The 19884-nt window shown below is 49.2% G+C and overlaps 1 protein-coding gene and 1 long non-coding RNA gene across 7 annotated transcripts in view; one reads left to right on the top strand and one right to left on the bottom strand.

Moving 5' to 3' along the window:
• Nucleotides 1-16869, bottom strand: part of VARS1 (valyl-tRNA synthetase 1) — a 45257-nt gene extending 28388 nt beyond the window's left edge. The window contains exons 1-4 of one of the 6 annotated variants that reach the window (XM_063938052.1): nt 16770-16869; nt 14925-15264; nt 14509-14652; nt 1-115 (exon numbers count right to left, since the gene is read on the bottom strand). In XM_063938052.1, coding sequence (XP_063794122.1) covers nt 1-115; nt 14509-14652; nt 14925-15239 — 574 coding nt within the window. In that variant the 5' untranslated portion in view covers nt 15240-15264; nt 16770-16869. Of the gene's footprint in view, nt 116-14508; nt 14653-14924; nt 15265-15496; nt 15660-15836; nt 15942-16769 lie in introns of those variants that run through there. The other 5 variants (XM_063938051.1, XM_063938050.1, XM_063938048.1 and 2 more) reach the window with 5 other exon arrangements.
• Nucleotides 16870-16999: 130 nt separating this feature from the next.
• The window catches only part of LOC134947926 (uncharacterized), a 51151-nt gene continuing 48266 nt past the window's right edge, over nt 17000-19884 (top strand). Inside the window, exon 1 of the long non-coding RNA XR_010182863.1 lies at nt 17000-17056. This is a non-coding gene — a long non-coding RNA (uncharacterized LOC134947926). The remainder of the gene's footprint in view (nt 17057-19884) is intronic.

Here is a 19884-nt window from a genome sequence, read left to right as displayed (position 1 = left end):
CTGTACCTTGCAGCGTCACGGTTCCCACAACCTCTTTAAATTGCGGCTGGTTTACACAAGTCAGGAACCAGCGGGTGACATTAGGAAGAGACTGCCTGACGGAAGGTGAGATGACCTATGGAATAAGAGATAGATTACAAATAGAAATTTGGAATAAAAATGTGCAGAGGACAAATGTGTATTGGTTTCTTGTATATAGGCTTTGTAAGATACAAAGGAAATAAGGCAATTAGATGGGTCAGATGGCTTATGTGGCTGCATGAAGAACAGAGAGACAAGCTTTTAACATAAAGATAAGTTTACAACTGTCCTATAACCCACATCAGCCATATTCCGTATTTATTGAAAGTAGCACCAATGAAAATAATGGACATACATGCGAGTGGTTACTATAGACCATAGGTTCCCAAACTTGATCCTCTGGACCCCAAACAGTTCATTACACAAAAATACTCAAGAACAAGGCGCTCAGTGCCGTTTCATAAACAAATGATACTTAAATGTCCTTATGTATTAAAAAGGAGAGGATCCCAATTCAGTACGTCTCCTCTCGTGGTGATGCAAATAGCTCTTCTATTCCACAGATGGTCTCATGATGATATGTAATAAAACATAATAAAAACACATCATAGTGTAATATGTCCCATAATATTTTTCTCAAACTGAAGCTAGTCCACTCGAAGTAAATGGCATACCCCATTCACAATGGAAAAATACGATCTCCACACATAAAGGTATCTTTATCTGAAACAGTGTTGACAAAAATAGATGCGTACCATACTCACACAAAGATAAGCATGGTTCCTCACATAACTGTTTCTTTGTAAGCTGCTCCAATGCTGTCACCTTTCTTTCCCAAATGAGAAACAAGGGAGTGGAAATATAAAAATAAGAATTTACTCACCGGTAATTCTATTTCTCGTAGTCCGTAGTGGATGCTGGGAACTCCGTAAGGACCATGGGGAATAGCGGGCTCCGAAGGAGGCTGGGCACTCTAGAAAGATTTAGGACTACCTGGTGTGCACTGGCTCCTCCCACTATGACCCTCCTCCAAGCCTCAGTTAGGACACCGTGCCCGGACGAGCAGACATAATAAGGAAGGATTTAGAATCCCGGGTAAGACTCTTACCAGCCACACCAATCACACCGTACAACTCGTGATACTATATCCAGTTTGACAGTATGAAAACAACTGAGCCTCCCAACAGATGGCTCAACAATAACCCTTTAGTTAACAATAACTATTTACAAGTATTGCAGACAATCCGCACTTGGGATGGGCGCCCAGCATCCACTACGGACTACGAGAAATAGAATTACCGGTGAGTAAATTCTTATTTTCTCTAACGTCCTAGTGGATGCTGGGAACTCCGTAAGGACCATGGGGATTATACCAAAGCTCCGAAACGGGCGGGAGAGTGCGGATGACTCTGTAGCACCGAATGAGAGAACTCCAGGTCCTGCTCAGCCAGGGTATCAAATTTGTAGAATTTTGCAAATGTGTTTGCCCCTGACCAAGTAGCTGCTCGGCAAAGTTGTAAAGCCGAGACCCCTCGGGCAGCCGCCCAAGATGAGCCCACCCTCCTTGTGGAATGGGCATTTACAGATTTTGGCTGTGGCATGCCTGCCACAGAATGTGCAAGCTGAATTGTACTACAAATCCAGCGAGCAATAGACTGCTTAGAAGCAGGAGCACCCAGCTTGTTGGGTGCATACAGGATAAACAGCGAGTCAGATTTTCTGACTCCAGCCGTCCTGGAAACATATATTTTCAGGGCCCTGACAACGTCTAGCAACTTGGAGTCCTCCAAATCCTTAGTAGCCGCAGGCACCACAATAGGCTGGTTCAGGTGAAACGCTGACACCACCTTAGGGAGAAACTGGGGACGAGACCTCAATTCTGCCCTATCCATATGGAAAATCAGATAAGGGCTTTTACATGATAAAGCCGCCAATTCTGACACTCGCCTGGCTGAAGCCAGGGCCAATAACATGACCACTTTCCACGTGAGATATTTCAGATCCACGGTTTTTAGTGGCTCAAACCAATGTGATTTTAAGAAACTCAACATCACGTTGAGATCCCAAGGTGCCACAGGAGGCACAAATGGGGGCTGAATATGCAGCACTCCTTTCACAAATGTCTGAACTTCAGGTACTGAAGCTAGTTCTTTTTGAAAGAAAATCGACAGAGCCGAGATCTGTACTTTAATGGAGCCTAGTTTTAGGCCCATATTCACTCCTGCTTGCAGGAAATGCAGAAATCGACCTAGTTGAAATTCCTCCGTTGGGGCCTTTTTGGCCTCGCACCATGCAACATATTTCCGCCATATGCGGTGATAATGCTTTGCCGTAACATCTTTCCTGGCCTTAATAAGCGTAGGAATGACTTCTTCCGGAATACCCTTTTCCTTTAGGATCCGGTGTTCAACCGCCATGCCGTCAAACGCAGCCGCGGTAAGTCTTGGAACAGACAGGGCCCCTGTTGTAGCAGGTCCTGTCTGAGCGGTAGAGGCCACGGGTCCTCTGAGAGCATCTCTTGAAGTTCCGGGTACCACGCTCGTCTTGGCCAATCCGGAACCACGAGAATGGTGTTTACTCCTCGCTTTCTTATTATTCTCAATACCTTTGGTATGAGAGGCAGAGGAGGGAACACATAAACCGACTGGTACACCCACGGTGTCACTAGAGCGTCCACAGCTATCGCCTGAGGGTCCCTTGACCTGGCGCAATATCTTTTTAACTTTTTGTTGAGGCGGGACGCCATCATGTCCACCTGTGGTTTTTCCCAACGGTTTACCAGCATCTGGAAGACTTCTGGATGAAGTCCCCACTCTCCCGGGTGGAGGTCGTGTCTGCTGAGGAAGTCTGCTTCCCAGTTGTCCACTCCCGGAATGAACACTGCTGACAGTGCTAGTACATGATTCTCCGCCCATCGGAGAATTCTTGTGGCTTCCGCCATCGCCATCCTGCTTCTTGTGCCGCCCTGTCGATTTACATGGGCGACTGCCGTGATGTTGTCTGACTGGATCAGCACCGGCTGGTGTAGGAGCAGGGATTTTGCTTGACTTAGGGCATTGTAGATGGCCCTTAGTTCCAGAATATTTATGTGAAGGGAAGTCTCCTGACTCGACCATAGTCCTTGGAAGTTTCTTCCCTGTGTGACTGCCCCCCAGCCTCGAAGGCTGGCATCCGTGGTCACCAGGACCCAGTCCTGTATGCCGAACCTGCGGCCCTCTAGAAGATGGGCACTCTGCAGCCACCACAGTAGCGACACCCTGGTTCTTGGAGACAGGGTTATCAAGCGATGCATCTGAAGATGCGATCCGGACCACTGGTCCAACAGGTCCCACTGAAAGATTCTGGCATAGAACCTGCCGAAGGGAATTGCTTCGTAAGAAGCCACCATCTTTCCCAGGACCCGCGTGCAGTGATGCACTGATACCTGTTTTGGTGGTTCAGGAGGTCTCTGACTAGAGATGACAACTCCCTGGCTTTCTCCTCCGGGAGAAACACTTTTTTCTGGACTGTATCCAAAATCATACCCAGGAACAGTAGCCGTGTTGTCGGAACCAGCTGTGACTTTGGGATATTCAGAATCCAGCCGTGCTGGTGCAGCACATCCTGGGATAGTGCTACTCCCACCAACAACTGTTCCTTGGACCTCGCTTTTATTAGGAGATCGTCCAAGTACGGGATAATTAAAACTCCCTTTCTTCGAAGGAGTATCATCATTTCCGCCATAACCTTGGTAAATACCCTCGGTGCCGTGGACAGTCCAAACGGCAGCGTCTGGAATTGGTAATGGCAATCCTGTACCACAAATCTGAGGTACTCCTGGTGAGGATGGTAAATGGGGACATGCAAGTAAGCATCCTTGATGTCCAGGGATACCATGTAATCCCCCTCGTCCAGGCTTGCAATAACCGCCCTGAGCGATTCCATCTTGAACTTGAATTTCTTTATGTATGTGTTCAAGGATTTCAAATTTAGAATGGGTCTCACCGAACCGTCCGGTTTCGGTACCACAAATAGTGTGGAATAATAACCCCGGCCTTGTTGAAGTAGGGGTACCTTGATTATCACCTGCTGAGAATACAGCTTGTGAATTGCCGTTAGCACCGCCTCCCTGTCTGAGGGAGCAATTGGCAAGGCAGATTTTAGGAACCGGTGGGGTGGGGACGCCTCGAATTCCAGCTTGTACCCCTGAGATACTATTTGCAGGATCCAGGGATCCACCTGTGAGCGAACCCACTGATCGCTGAAATTTTTGAGGCGACCCCCCACCGTACCTGGCTCCGCCTGTGGAGCCCCACCGTCATGCGGCGGACTTGGAAGAAGCAGCGGGGGAGGACTTTTGCACCTGGGAACCTGCTGTTTGTTGCAGCCTTTTTCCCCTACCTCTGCCTCTGGACAGAAAAGACCCGCCTTTTCCACGCCTGTTTTTCTGGGTCCGAAAGGACTGAACCTGATAAAACGGCGCCTTCTTAGGCTGTGAGGGGACATGGGGTAAAAATGCTGACTTCCCAGACGTTGCTGTGGAAACTAGGTCCGAGAGACCATCCCCAAATAATTCCTCACCCTTATATGGCAACACTTCCATGTGCTTTTTAGAATCTGCATCTCCTGTCCACTGGCGAGTCCATAAGCCTCTCCTAGCAGAAATGGACAATGCACTTACTTTAGATGCCAGTCGGCAGATTTCCCTCTGTGCATCTCTCATATATAAGACTGAGTCTTTTATATGGTCTATGGTTAACAGGATTCTAATGTGTCAATATTTTCTGACAGTTTATCTGACCAAGCAGCGGCAGCACTGCACATCCAAGCTGACGCAATAGCTGGCCTAAGTATAATGCCTGTGTGTGTATATACAGACTTCAGGATCGCCTCCTGCTTTCTAGCAGCAGGTTCCTTGAGGGCGGCCGTATCCGGAGACGGTAGTGCCACCTTTTTAGACAAACGTGTGAGCGCTTTATCCACTCTAGGGGGTGTTTCCCAACGTGACCTATCCTCTGGCGGGAAAGGGAACGCCATTAGTACCTTCTTAGGAATTACCAATTTTTTATCAGGGAAAGCCCACGCTTCTTCACACACTTCATTTAATTCATCTGATGGGGGAAAAACTACGGGTAGTTTTTTCTCTCCAAACATAATACCCTTTTTAGTGGTACCAGTAGTTATATCAGAAATGTTTAACACCTCTTTCATTGCCTCAATCATACAGTGAATGGCCTTAGTGGGCATCAGGTTTGACTCATCGTCGTCGACACTGGTGTCAGTATCAGTGTCGACATCTGGGTCTGCTTGAGGTAGCGGGCGTTTTAGAGCCCCTGACGACCCATGCGACGCCTGGGCAGGCACGAGCTGAGAAGTCGGCTGTCCCACATTTGGCATGTCGTCGATTTTCTTATATAAGGAGTCTATACGTGCACTCATTACTTTCCATAAGCCCATCCACTCAGGTGTCTGCCCCGCAGGGGGTGACATCCCTTCTAAAGGCATCTGCTCTGCCTCCACATCATTATCCTCATCAAACATGTTGACACAGCCGTACCGACACACCGCACACACACAAGGAATGCTCCGAATGAGGACAGGACCCACAAAAGCCCTTTGGGGGGACAGAGTGAGAGTATGCCAGCACACACCAGAGCGCTATATAATGCAGGGACTAACTGAGTTATGTCCCCTATAGCTGCTTTTTATATTATATATGTATTGCGCCCAAATTTAGTGCCCCCCCCTCTCTGTTTTTACCCTGTTCTGAAGTGTAGACTGCAGGGGAGAGCCAGGGAGCTTCCTTCCAGCGGATCTGTGAAGGAGAAATGGCGCCAGTGTGTCTGAGGGAGATAGCTCCGCCCCTTTTCCGCGGCCTATTCTCCCGCTTTTTTCTGGATTTTGGCAGGGGAATTTACCACATATATAGCCTCTAGGGCTATATATTGTGGTATTTTTGCCAGCCAAGGTGTTTTTATTGCTGCTCAGGGCGCCCCCCCCCAAGCGCCCTGCACCCTCAGTGACCGGAGTGTGAAGTGTGCATGAGGAGCAATGGCGCACAGCTGCAGTGCTGTGCGCTACCTTGGTGAAGACTGATGTCTTCTGCCGCCGTTTTTCCGGACCTCTTCTTGCTTCTGGCTCTGTAAGGGGGACGGTGGCGCGGCTCCGGGACCGAACACCAAGGACTGGGCCTGCGGTCGATCCCTCTGGAGCTAATGGTGTCCAGTGTCACGATCCGGGTATCTGGACGCCATTTCTTACCCATCAGATGCCTCCTAAGGCTGGCTCAGCGCTCCAGGACCGGATCCCATCTGTTATCCTGATGTGTACATTCCTGTATCCTCTCCTGTCACTCTGGGACGCTGTCACAGTAAACGCCATATTACACCTGGCATGGCGTCTCCCGCGGCCTCCGCCGCCGTCCCTGAACTTCTGCATGCAGAGTGTCTGAGTGGCGATTACGTCAGCCGCGGCCTCCGCTGTGTCCGCGTGGTTGGATGTGCATCTGTCAGCCTGGCGCCTCCTGTCTCCGGTGGCCGGCGCCGCCATTACTGTTTTCATTACCACATGGATTACAAACCAAACTTCCCTCCAAGTGTCTGCATGGGCGCAGCCATCTTGGATTCTGTCAGCTGATCATTTCCACCAATCTGTTCTCAGTATTGATAATCTGCATAATTGCCCAGCCAATCCCTTCCTTGCTGCAGGTATAAATACACTGTGCCTGAGCAAGGAAGGCGTCAGTGCTTTGGTTGTCAAACCTAGTTCCTGTTTGTCTCTCTCCTGTGATTGCCTTCCAGGTTCCAGCTCCTGTCTCAAGACTTCCACCATAGAGACCCGCACCAGCGTTCCACCTGCGGTGTAGCCTGACTCTCCAATCCATTGTGGATTCATCGGTTTCCAGCTACAACATTACCTGCTTCCAGCTCAGCTTCCAGCAGAGTACAGCTTCCCTTAAAGGGCCGGTGTCCTTTCTACACTTTACCACTCTCCACCGGTATTATTATTTCTCCGCTCTCAAGTTCTACATTTCAGTTCATATTTCATCGCTCCCAAGTTCATTTATTATTTAACTGGTTCCAGCCAGTATCCACTCCGTGCTAACAACAGTCTGGTTCCAGCCAGTATCCACAGCAGCTGTTTTATCTTCAGCAACCCAGCTTTTCCTGGAACACCAGCTGGCACAATCCTGGGTTATCTCCATTGCTACAGTCGGGCCTGGTAAGGACTTTCCATCTAGAAGATCATAAGAACTATCTCACACTACCAGTGCCCTGTGGCTCCTGCCATCCTGTAGTACCCAGGAACTGTATTTATTCTTTGCTGACTTTTACGTTTTCTTTTACTGCTGCTGTGTTGCGGAGTTGTCATAATAAACATCATTGACTTTTATCCAAGTTGTCGTGGTCACGCCTTCGGGCAGTTATTATTCATGTTACTTACATGTCCAGGGGTCTGATACAACCTCCCAGGTTCCGGTACATCTCAGCCCCTACAACTGAGGCTGCCTCCTGTCAGCTCAGGCCCTCAGTTGTGACAGTAAGCACTGACCTAATGAATCCAGCCGGAGACCAGGATCAAGCGGCCAGGCCGATGCAAGAACTGGCAGCCCGACTAGAACATCAGGAGGCTGCACAGGGCCACATCATCCGCTGTCTCCAGGATCTCTCTACTCGGCTGGATGGGATTCAGACAACTCTCCATGGATCAGGCGCGTCTTGTGCGTCAACCACAGTGACTCCAGCTATAACCCCACCCACCTTACCCATTTCTGCTCCACGTCTTCATCTTCCAACGCCAGCAAAATTTGACGGATATCCAAGATTCTGCAGGGGATTTCTCAACCAGTGTGAGATTCAGTTTGAGCTACAACCTGGCAATTTTCCCAGTGACCGTACAAAAATTGCCTACATTATTTCTCTTCTCAGTGGCTCAGCCCTTGATTGGGCATCACCGTTATGGGAGAGGTCCGACACCCTGCTATCTTCCTACACTGCCTTCGTGTCAACATTCAGGCGCATCTTCGACGAGCCAGGCCGGGTAACCTCAGCTTCATCCGAGATTCTCCGTTTACGCCAGGGATCACGTACTGTAGGACAATATCTGATACAGTTCCAGATCCTGGCATCCGAACTGGCATGGAACGACGAGGCCCTGTATGCTGCATTCTGGCATGGCTTATCTGAGCGTATTAAAGATGAGTTAGCTACCAGAGACTTACCTTCTAAGTTAGATGAGCTAATCTCACTCTGCACGAAAGTTGATTTACGTTTCAGAGAGAGAGCAACTGAGCGTGGAAGATCATCTGCTCCAAAATCTTCTGCTCCTCCTCCTCGTCAACTGTCACCATCTAAAGATGAGCCCATGCAACTTGGCCGTTCCCGTTTAACTCCTGCTGAGCGCCGAAGACGTCTCTCCGAGTTTCTCTGTCTCTATTGTGCAGCTCCGTCTCACACCATTAATGCCTGTCCCAAACGTCCGGGAAACTCCAAATCCTAGCTCGCCAAGGAGAGGGCCGGCTAGGAGTAATGATCTCCTCTCCATCTCCTCAAGATTGTAATCTCCCAGTCTCGCTTCAAGTTGCTCAACGTTATCGGAACGTCATTGCCCTCCTTGATTCCGGAGCAGCTGGGAACTTTATTACCGAAGCCTATGTTAAACGGTGGTCCCTACCCACCGAGAGACTTCCTTCGTCCATTTCTTTAACTGCCGTGGATGGCAGCAAAATTTTTGATGCAGTTATTTCTTTAAGGACTCTACCAGTTCGTCTGAGAGTGGGAGTTCTTCATTCCGAACTTATTTCTTTTTTAGTGATTCCAAGAGCCACACATCCTGTGGTCCTGGGCCTTCCATGGCTCCGTCTTCACAATCCTACAATTGATTGGACGACTACGCAAATCCTGGCATGGGGTTCCTCCTGTGCTGAGACATGTTTGTTTAAAGTATTGCCTGTCTGTTCTTCCTCCCCCAGGTCGTCTGATGTTCCACCTCCTCCATATCAAGATTTCACGGATGTGTTCAGTAAAGCTTCTGCTGATATCCTTCCTCCTCATAGAGAATGGGACTGTCCGATTGATCTCGTTCCAGGGAAGGTTCCACCTCGAGGCCGAACTTATCCGTTGTCTCTGCCTGAGACGCATTCTATGGAGGAATATATTAAAGAGAACCTAGCAAAGGGGTTCATTCGACCTTCTTCTTCTCCAGCCGGCGCAGGCTTCTTTTTTGTAAAAAAGAAAGATGGTGGTCTGCGGCCGTGCATCGACTACAGAGGTTTGAACGACATTACCATCAAGAACCGTTATCCTTTACCCCTGATTACTGAGCTCTTTGACAGAGTTAGCGGAGCTACCATCTTTACAAAGCTGGACTTGCGAGGTGCATACAATCTCATCCGGATCCGTGAGGGTGACGAGTGGAAGACCGCCTTTAACACCCGTGACGGACATTATGAGTACCTCGTCATGCCCTTCGGATTGAGCAATGCTCCAGCTGTCTTCCAGCATTTTGTCAATGAGATCTTCAGAGACATTCTATACCGTCATGTCGTGGTCTATCTAGACGATATCCTCATTTTTGCCAACGATTTAGAGGAACATCGTTTTTGGGTTAAAGAGGTTCTGTCCCGTCTCCGTGTCAATCATCTCTATTGCAAATTAGAAAAATGCGTCTTTGAAGTCAAGTCCATTCCGTTTCTAGGGTACATTGTGTCCGGTTCCGGACTAGAGATGGATCCTGAGAAACTACAAGCAATCCAAAATTGTCCGGTACCCTTAACCCTCAAAGGGGTCCAGAGGTTCTTAGGGTTCGCCAACTATTACCGAAAGTTTATACGAGACTTTTCCACCATTGTGGCGCCTATTACTGCTTTCACTAAGAAGGGTGCTAACCCGTCCAAGTGGTCTGAAGAAGCCATGCAAGCATTTCATCTTTTAAAACAAAGGTTCATCTCTGCGCCTGTTCTGAAACAGCCTGACATCGACTCTCCTTTCATCTTAGAGGTGGATGCCTCCTCCGTTGGAGTAGGAGCGGTGTTATCTCAGAGGGCTAAAGATGGCCATTTACACCCTTGCAGTTTCTTCTCCCCGAAGTTCTCCCCAGCTGAGCGCAACTATGCCATTGGCGACCAGGAGTTGCTAGCCATCAAGCTCGTTCTAGAAGAGTGGAGGTATCTGTTGGAGGGAGCTTCTCATTCAATCACCATACTTACAGACCACAAGAACCTTTTATACCTGAAGGGCGCACAATGTCTCAACCCTCGTCAGGCCAGATGGGCACTTTTCTTTTCCAGGTTCGACTTTAAACTCCAGTTCTGTCCGGGCTCTCAGAATCGCAAGGCCGATGCCCTTTCCCGCTCATGGGAGCAAGAAAATGAGTCAGAGTCTTCAGACAAGCATCCTATTATAAATCCGTTGGCATTCTCCACGGTAGGGATGGACTCTACGCCCCCATCAGGGAAAAGTTTTGTGAAGCCGATGCTAAGGGAGAAGCTCATGCATTGGGCCCATGCTTCCCGTTTTGCCGGACATACAGGTATCCAAAAAACCCTGGAGTTTATCTCTAGGTCCTATTGGTGGCCAACTCTGAAAAAGGACGTCTTGGAGTTTATTGCATCTTGCCCAAAGTGTGCCCAACATAAAGTATCCCGCCAGTCGCCTGCGGGGCAACTGGTTCCACTATCCGTTCCCCGTCGACCATGGACCCACTTGTCGATGGATTTCATTACAGACTTACCCATGTGCAACAAGTTCAATACCATCTGGGTGGTAGTTGACCGGTTCACCAAGATGGCACACTTCATTCCTCTCACCGGTCTTCCGTCAGCTTCCAAGTTGGCTCAAGTATTCATACAAGAGATCTTCCGACTCCACGGTCTTCCTGAAGAAATTATCTCAGATCGAGGAGTTCAATTCACAGCCAAATTCTGGCGAAGTTTATGTCAAGTCCTCCAAGTCAAGCTAAAGTTTTCCACGGCTTACCATCCTCAGACCAATGGTCAAACCGAGAGGGTGAATCAGGACTTGGAGGCCTTCCTCCGCATCTATGTGTCCTCCTCTCAAGATGACTGGGTTCAATTACTTCCCTGGGCCGAGTTCTGTCATAACAACCAGTATCATTCTTCATCTGCTTCAACACCATTCTTCACTAACTTTGGATTCCACCCTAAAGTCCCTGAGTTCCAACCGCTTCCAGCAACTTCTGTTCCCGCAGTGGATATCACCTTGCATCAGTTTGCCAATATCTGGAAGAGCGTACGATCAGCTCTGCTCAAGGCATCGTTCAGGTACAAGAAGTTTGCGGATAAGAAGCGTCGAGCAGTTCCTGCTCTCAAGGTGAGTGATCGGGTATGGTTATCCACGAAGAATTTGAGGTTAAGAGTTCCCAGTATGAAGTTTGCACCTCGCTATATCGGTCCTTTCAAGATTGAACAAGTCATCAATCCTGTTGCTTACAGACTCCAGTTGCCTCCCTTCTTAAAAATACCCAGGACATTCCATGTTTCCCTGTTGAAACCGCTGATCTTGAATCGGTTTCATTCCTCACTTCCTCCAACTCCGAAAGTCCAAACTCAACGAGGCGTTGAGTATGAAGTGGCCAAGATCCTGGACTCACGTCACCGTTACGGTCAACTACAATATCTTATTGACTGGAAGGGTTATGGTCCTGAGGAACGTTCATGGACCAATGCTTCTGATGTCCATGCTCCTGCCTTGGTCCGGAGATTCCATTCCAAGTTTCCTCAAAAGCCAAAGAAGTGTCCTGGGGCCACTCCTAAAGGGGGGGGTGCTGTCACGATCCGGGTATCTGGACGCCATTTCTTACCCATCAGATGCCTCCTAAGGCTGGCTCAGCGCTCCAGGACCGGATCCCATCTGTTATCCTGATGTGTACATTCCTGTATCCTCTCCTGTCACTCTGGGACGCTGTCACAGTAAACGCCATATTACACCTGGCAAGGCGTCTCCCGCGGCCTCCGCCGCCGTCCCTGAACTTCTGCATGCAGAGTGTCTGAGTGGCGATTACGTCAGCCGCGGCCTCCGCTGTGTCCGCGTGGTTGGATGTGCATCTGTCAGCCTGGCGCCTCCTGTCTCCGGTGGCCGGCGCCGCCATTACTGTTTTCATTACCACATGGATTACAAACCAAACTTCCCTCCAAGTGTCTGCATGGGCGCAGCCATCTTGGATTCTGTCAGCTGATCATTTCCACCAATCTGTTCTCAGTATTGATAATCTGCATAATTGCCTAGCCAATCCCTTCCTTGCTGCAGGTATAAATACACTGTGCCTGAGCAAGGAAGGCGTCAGTGCTTTGGTTGTCAAACCTAGTTCCTGTTTGTCTCTCTCCTGTGATTGCCTTCCAGGTTCCAGCTCCTGTCTCAAGACTTCCACCATAGAGACCCGCACCAGCGTTCCACCTGCGGTGTAGCCTGACTCTCCAATCCATTGTGGATTCATCTGTTTCCAGCTACAACATTACCTGCTTCCAGCTCAGCTTCCAGCAGAGTACAGCTTCCCTTAAAGGGCCGGTGTCCTTTCTACACTTTACCACTCTCCACCGGTATTATTATTTCTCCGCTCTCAAGTTCTACATTTCAGTTCATATTTCATCGCTCCCAAGTTCATTTATTATTTAACTGGTTCCAGCCAGTATCCACTCCGTGCTAACAACAGTCTGGTTCCAGCCAGTATCCACAGCAGCTGTTTTATCTTCAGCAACCCAGCTTTTCCTGGAACACCAGCTGGCACAATCCTGGGTTATCTCCATTGCTACAGTCGGGCCTGGTAAGGACTTTCCATCTAGAAGATCATAAGAACTATCTCACACTACCAGTGCCCTGTGGCTCCTGCCATCCTGTAGTACCCAGGAACTGTATTTATTCTTTGCTGACTTTTACGTTTTCTTTTACTGCTGCTGTGTTGCGGAGTTGTCATAATAAACATCATTGACTTTTATCCAAGTTGTCGTGGTCACGCCTTCGGGCAGTTATTATTCATGTTACTTACATGTCCAGGGGTCTGATACAACCTCCCAGGTTCCGGTACATCTCAGCCCCTACAACTGAGGCTGCCTCCCGTCAGCTCAGGCCCTCAGTTGTGACATCCAGTAGCCTAAGAAGCCCAATCCGGCTGCAAGCAGGCGAGTTCGCTTCTTCTCCCCTTAGTCCCTCGCTGCAGTGAGCCTGTTGCCAGCAGGTCTCACTGAAAATAAAAAACCTGAAACTATACTTTCTTTCTAAGGGCTCAGGAGAGCCCCTAGTGTGCATCCAACCTCGGCCGGGCACGAAATCTAACTGAGGCTTGGAGGAGGGTCATAGTGGGAGGAGCCAGTGCACACCAGGTAGTCCTAAATCTTTCTAGAGTGCCCAGCCTCCTTCGGAGCCCGCTATTCCCCATGGTCCTTACGGAGTTCCCAGCATCCACTAGGACGTTAGAGAAACTTTTATTTGCTATAATATATACATGGGCAGTGTAAATCCACATCCACAAACCTCAAGAGTGGAATTGTAATGACTGGTATGGCCATTGGCCAGTGCTGTTTTCGGCCGACGGCCATACCAGTCATTACAATTCCACTCTTGAGGTTTGTGGATGTGGATTTACACTGCCCATGTATATATTATAGCAAATAAAAGTTTTATATTTCCACTCCCTTGTTTCTCATTTGGGAAAGAAAGGTGACAGCATTGGAGCAGCTTACAAAGAAACCGTTATGTGAGGAACCATGCTTGTCTTTGTGTGAGTATGGTACGCATCTATTTTTGTCAACAGTGTTTCAGATAAAGATACCTTTATGTGTGGAGATCGTATTTTTCCATTGTGAATGGGGTATGCCATTTACTTCGAGTGGACTTGCTTCAGTTTGAGAAAAATATTATGGGACATATTACACTATGATGTGTTTTTATTATGTTTTATTACATATCATCATGAGACCATCTGTGGAATAGAAGAGCTATTTGCATCACCACGAGAGGAGACATACTGAATTGGGATCCTCTCCTTTTAATACATAAGGACATTTAAGTATCATTTGTTTATGAAACGGCACTGAGCGCCTTGTTCTTGAGTATTTTTGTGTATTGTATTTCCATTAAGGGTGAAGTGGCCCTTTCATTCTCAAGAGGCTGCACAAGTGTGTTTGCGCCTTGGGTACCTGATTAGATCTTTTGTGCCCAAACAGTTCATGTTTTCCAGGTCTCCTCACAGAATCATTTAATTTTTTTAAATGCGTGAGTAATGAATACATCTGTGCACCTGCTGGGTGACCTGGAAAACGTGAGCTGTTTGCAATCCAGAGGACAGAGTTTAAGAACCAATACTATGGACTGTCCAGCTGCTGGGACCATGTTAAGGTGTAATTCGGCCATTTTGAGAGCTTAACCAATAGTCAAGTAAACGCGAAAGGAACCAGCGATGACGCTTTGCCACAAAGTGTACTTGACATAAGACCTGAAACATGTGATGAGCAAGGTGCGGAATGGAGCAAGTACTATGAACGGCAGATGTTACCTTGCTGAACGGCTGAATGAGACAACAGGAGACTGCAATGTCCGCTATGCTAAGCCTCTCCCCCACCAAGTATGTGCGCACTTTGAGGTGGCTGTCCAGCAACTCCAGTATCCTGTGCAGCTCCAACTGAGAGCGCTCTTCCGCCTGAGGGGCAAAGACATACAGAAATACGCATTCAGGAGAGACTGTGTACAATCTAATGAACAAAAAAGCCTTTGAGGAAGATTACAATATTTTACAAGGGACAGCAGAAGGCTGAATCAAACAACTGAGCATGCAATGTAACTCATAATAACAAATCAGACTGCAGCTTTCATTTGTCTAACGTGGACTAGAATGAAATCTAACAGCCGATTGGTTCACCTTGCTTTGGCACATTTATTATAAGATAAGACGGTGAGACTAACATGCCTTACCTGTTTATGGTCCAGTCCAAAGGCAGCCGGCAGCACTTCAGATTCCGCATAGTTCACCCACTGCTTAATGAGAGAGAAGCCTCTGGCGTCCCTATCTCCCGAGAGACTCTCAGGGGCCAGCATGTAAGAGACAGCCCAAGCTCCCCATACGGAGCCAGTGGAGGGAGATAGCAAGCACGGCAGCGGGAGCCCACGGGGCCCAGTGGCGACCTCATGCACCTCGGGGCGGGGGTGAGGGGAGAACTGTCCAGAAACCCGCACCCAGATGCAACGTGGGTCTGAGGTAGAAGAAAGGGGCAGGTAGAGAGTAGACATGGTGGCAGAGGGAAGCAGGTACCTGCTGAGGAAAGCACAGAACACAGATTATAGCATGTAGCCTTCTGTCACTCCACCACAATCGCTGAGCTACCCAGTGGAAGCTTCAGGCACTATATACACCCCCGCCAGCTGACAGCCTGTGTGACATCATCTATGTTGCACATTATATGACATTATTTCATCACTGATGTGGGTGTGCCCTCCCCACAAAACATTCATCAGTTATTGCAACAAGGAGGAAGCATAGCACATACTGTAGGTAGGTTCTCATGCATAAGTCAGATGCACCCTGGTGACAGATGGCCATTGACACTGACAGCCCTGACATGCACAATGTACACCAATGTCTCTGGTGTAGGCATACAGAGCTGCTTTCCCCTGCTCCTGGGATACTTGCTGGGACTTGTAGTTCCACAACACAATACACATGCTTGCCTAGTGGGGTATTAAAAATCTGCATATGGTGTGCCATACCTCACTCACTCTATTACCCCTATAACCCCCAGCCCCTCCTGACATCTGCCAGCACCTCCTCTATCCCCCCTGCCCGATATTTTCCCACTTGCCCCCTAAGACCCCTCTCCAGTCTCTCACTTTCTCACTCACTTCTCCTCAGCTCGCCTGCAGTGACGTCACCCACATTTCCCCACGTGTAGGCTCTGCTTCCCCTCTCTTACTTCCGCCCTCACTGCACGCAGCCTGAAGGACCCCGGCTTGCCCACACTTAGCTGCCCTTCGTAAATGAAGACCCTGCACATAGCTCGTTCGCTGTTACGTTTGGGTTTTTTAGTTTGTTTTCCCCCCCAATGTTTTTAACTCTGTAATTCAAATCAAAATTGTCATATTTAATATTGGAGTCCTAAACTATCCTTGTCATGGAAAGGCTGATTTCTATCATCCTTGTGGAGCTGCATTTTACAATGGTTTATAATTCTGTCCCCCACTATTCCCCCCTCAGTATTACCTAATGGACCCGAATTCTGGACGTGCATAACTTAATTAAGTGACAGGTTCTGTTCAGGAGAAGACGGACACCCCTGTCTATGGTACATGAGCGACACCTGCCGGCACAGCCCTGTAACTGCAGCCTGATGCAATAGAAATAGAAATAGATAAATAATGATGATTATGTGGCAGATGTATTAAGCCTTGGAGAGTGATAAATTGGAGAGATAAATTGCCAATCAGCTCCAGTCTGCAACATGACAGTTAGGAGCTGATTGGTTGGTACTTTATCTTTCTCCACTTTATCGCTCTCCAAGGCTTAGTAGTACATCTGCCCCTATATACCACAGTATCCATTCTCTGGAAGTAATACTGATAATGATGTATCGCAGCGGTTGATAACCAGAGGGTCCTTGTCACCTAGAACCAGGACCAGGGCCGGATTAACAATGGGGCGGATGGAGCTGCAGCTCCAGGCCCCCCATTGAAAAAAGGCCCACAGGCTTCCCTGCAAAGCAGCCAGTGTTTACAGGAAAGAAACACTGTCTGCATTGCTTTGTCCCCACAGTGGCCTGCACCCACCTTTAAACTGGATTGCTGCCGCGATCGGAGCTTAGCTCCGATCAGGCAGCGTTTGGTAACAGCACCCAGCACAGCCTGTACAACTGATGCTGCAGCCCGTGCTGTTTCTCCGTTCTCACAGTGGCTGGGTTTAGGGCTATGCAGCACTTCCTCCTCGTACTGCAAGCCCCGCCCACTTCATGACATCGTGGAAGGGGTGGGGCCAGCACTGCTGCAGTCTTGTTGTCACATGCAATACCGAGGCAGGAAAGAAGTAGCAAGGGAGGGAGAATAAAGAAGGAATGTAGGTAAGACATGAGTACAGGTAAAGAAGAGTAATGGACAGACAGACAGTAAAGTAAGTAATTAAGGTATGTTAGAAAAGTAAGTAAATAAAGATAAATACTCTATGTAAGAGATTAGAAAGGAAGGCAAGCATGTGATGTGAGAGATTCAGTAATCACAAAACATGCACTACAGGCATTTTGTGACCCTGTTTTTAAAACTGTGCAGGTGCTGCAGGATATGCTGTGCAGTCAGTAACATTTCTCTGTGTCTGTCACCGCTAGCAGAGATCTCATCCAATCGGCGCCTGAGACCTACAGCCTCCCCTCTCTGCTCACCATCGCACACTGCGCCGCTTTACAATTTATATCAAGTGTTACTATGTGCACGTTCGGGAGAGCTTGTCAGTGTGACCCGGGCTGCGGTGTCAGCAGAGCTGTGCTGGTGCTGACAAGGTGCGTGAAGCTGAGCCGGCAGATCACGGTGCTCGGCAGTGCTTTCTGCGTGGCGATCTTCTTCCTCTACCTAATGCTGGACTGGGCCATTTAGGCTATGGGAGGGGAGGGGAGGTTAGGCTGCAGGGAAAGAGGTTAGGGACAAGCACTTGGGGAGGTTACAGTTAGGCTGCAGGGAGGGGACGTTAGGGTTAGGTTGCGATGAGGGGAGGTTAGGGTTAGGCTGCGGTGAGGGGAGGTTAGGGTTAGGCTGCAGGGAGGGAAGGTTAGGGTTAGGCTGCAGGGAGGGGATGTTAGGGTTAGGTTGTGGGGAGGGGAGGTTAGGGTTTAGGCTGCGGGGAGGGGAGGTTAGGTTTAGGCTGTGGGGTGGGAAGGGTTAGGAATAGGCTGCGGGAGGGGAGGTTAGGGTTAGGCTGCAGGGAGGGGAGGTTAGGGTTAGGCTGCGGGGAGGGAAGGGTTAGGGTTAGGCTGCGGGGAGGGGAGGTTGGGGTTAGGCTGCGGGGAGGGAAGGGTTAGGTATAGGATGCGGGAGGGGAGGTTAGGGTAGGCAATGGGGGGAGGTTGGAGAAAGGCTGTAGAAGTGGAGGAGAGGGTTAGGCTGGCGGTACCTATAATTATGGGACACACAGTGACTTGGGACGTCGATGGACACCTTGCACAGGGCAGCACAAAGTCACTGGGTGCAATCCGCACTCCACAGTTTTAACGCACAGGGTTAGGAGCCAGTGTCAGGCGTATCAGCGGTGATAGCAAACGGGATCTCTAAAACGTGGGCCTCTGTCAGGACAGAGAGAGGTAGGAGCCGGACACAGGGGAAGCCTCCTAGTGAAACAGCCTGCCTCCTCCTCTCTCCCCTTCTGCTCTCCCGTCTCCCGCTCACTCACCTTGGTCTGTTTCCTGGTGCCGGCGTCAGGGCTCGGTAGAGCAGGTAGAGGTGCTCTTGTTCGGGCAACATGTCCGCAGTGCCTCTACTACAAGCACCGTGCAGGGAGACAGCAGCGTGCAGATCCACAGGATAATCAGCCCACATCGCCGCCGCCAGTCAGGACATGCTGGGGATGGGTCGCCAGTGTTGGGGGAAGCCCCTTCTGCCCTGAGTGAAGGTGCCACCCCTGTTCATGGGGAAGGGGGGCGAGCGACGCAGCAGGGGGAGAAGGGAACAGCTCCTGCAAGTGACTAGAGAGCGAGTGCCTCACTACTTTTTATTTTTATTTTGGTGCACGCAGAGCCGTCCTTCATGTGCTGACGCCAATAGGCAGCTGCCTAATGGAAGCGCCGGCTCTGCTTACTGCAATGTATCCGACCCGCTCTTTAACCTGCACTGCATCCGTCCTGCACTGTACCTGACTCACACTGTGTGACCCACACTGTAACTGACTCAATATTTAACTGTGTGTCCCAATATATGCCGCACTGTACCCAACACAGTATCCAGCAGGTACAGAGCACTGTTTTTATTGTTGGGGAAATTTTGGGAGCTGCTCAACAAAAAGGCTGATTGATCAGTCACTTTGCATGGGCACAGAGTGACAGTCATCAGTGGCCCTGGGCCCCCAGGAGGCTGGCATAGATTGGGAATTGAGAATAGGCATGTGCACATGCCTAAAGGCCCATACACACTAGAAGATATTGTGAACTATATCAGTCCTTGTGAGCTTTATGAGCGATATTGTTCACAATATAGTCCAGTGTGTATCCAATGACCGATGCGCGCCCCCGCCCTTCATCAGCTAGGGTTTCAGTCTTCTGAACTTGCAGCTCAATTTTGCCTATATCTTGCACGTAAAAGTGTATATCGTTCAGTGTGTACGCGGTGAACGATGAGCGATGGACAATATGAACGATATTCATCATAATAGCCACTCTGTAATGCCAGCCCATTATTTAAATTAGCCACCATTAGTGTCCCAGACGATGCTAGCAATATCGTTCAACGTTCATATCGTTTGAAAAATCATTCAGTGTGTATGCTCAATGTCTTTTATCAAGTATGCCTGGAAGCTGAAGGGAAATCATTCACCAATATCGTTCATTGGTCATATTGTTTAGTGTGTATGGGGCTTAAAAGTCAGCCACCCATGGGCTGATGCACTGTAGTGAGTAAGCAGACACCCAAAGTAGTCCCTCCCATCCCCATCCTCAGGGGCCCACCCCTTCTTACCCCTTATGCTACCTGGACTGCGTCACTGTAATGCTGCATTCAGACTGCAAATGCTGGATCCTACCCGGTAAGACAAACGTGTACTTACCTGGTGGGATCCGGCATTTGCGCTCCGTTGCAGGCTTTCCGACCCGGCAATATACCGGGTCGGTTGCCATAACAACGTAGCGCGCAGCAGGGGCGGAGGTGGAGGCGGCGCCGGGAGATGAGCTCATCTCCTGCGCCGCCTCTCCCT

Source organism: Pseudophryne corroboree, chromosome 8 (assembly GCF_028390025.1).
Source record: "Pseudophryne corroboree isolate aPseCor3 chromosome 8, aPseCor3.hap2, whole genome shotgun sequence".
Lineage (NCBI taxonomy): Eukaryota > Metazoa > Chordata > Amphibia > Anura > Myobatrachidae > Pseudophryne > Pseudophryne corroboree.
Note: the sequence above shows the minus strand (reverse complement) of the source record. Positions and strands in the feature narration are given on the sequence as shown.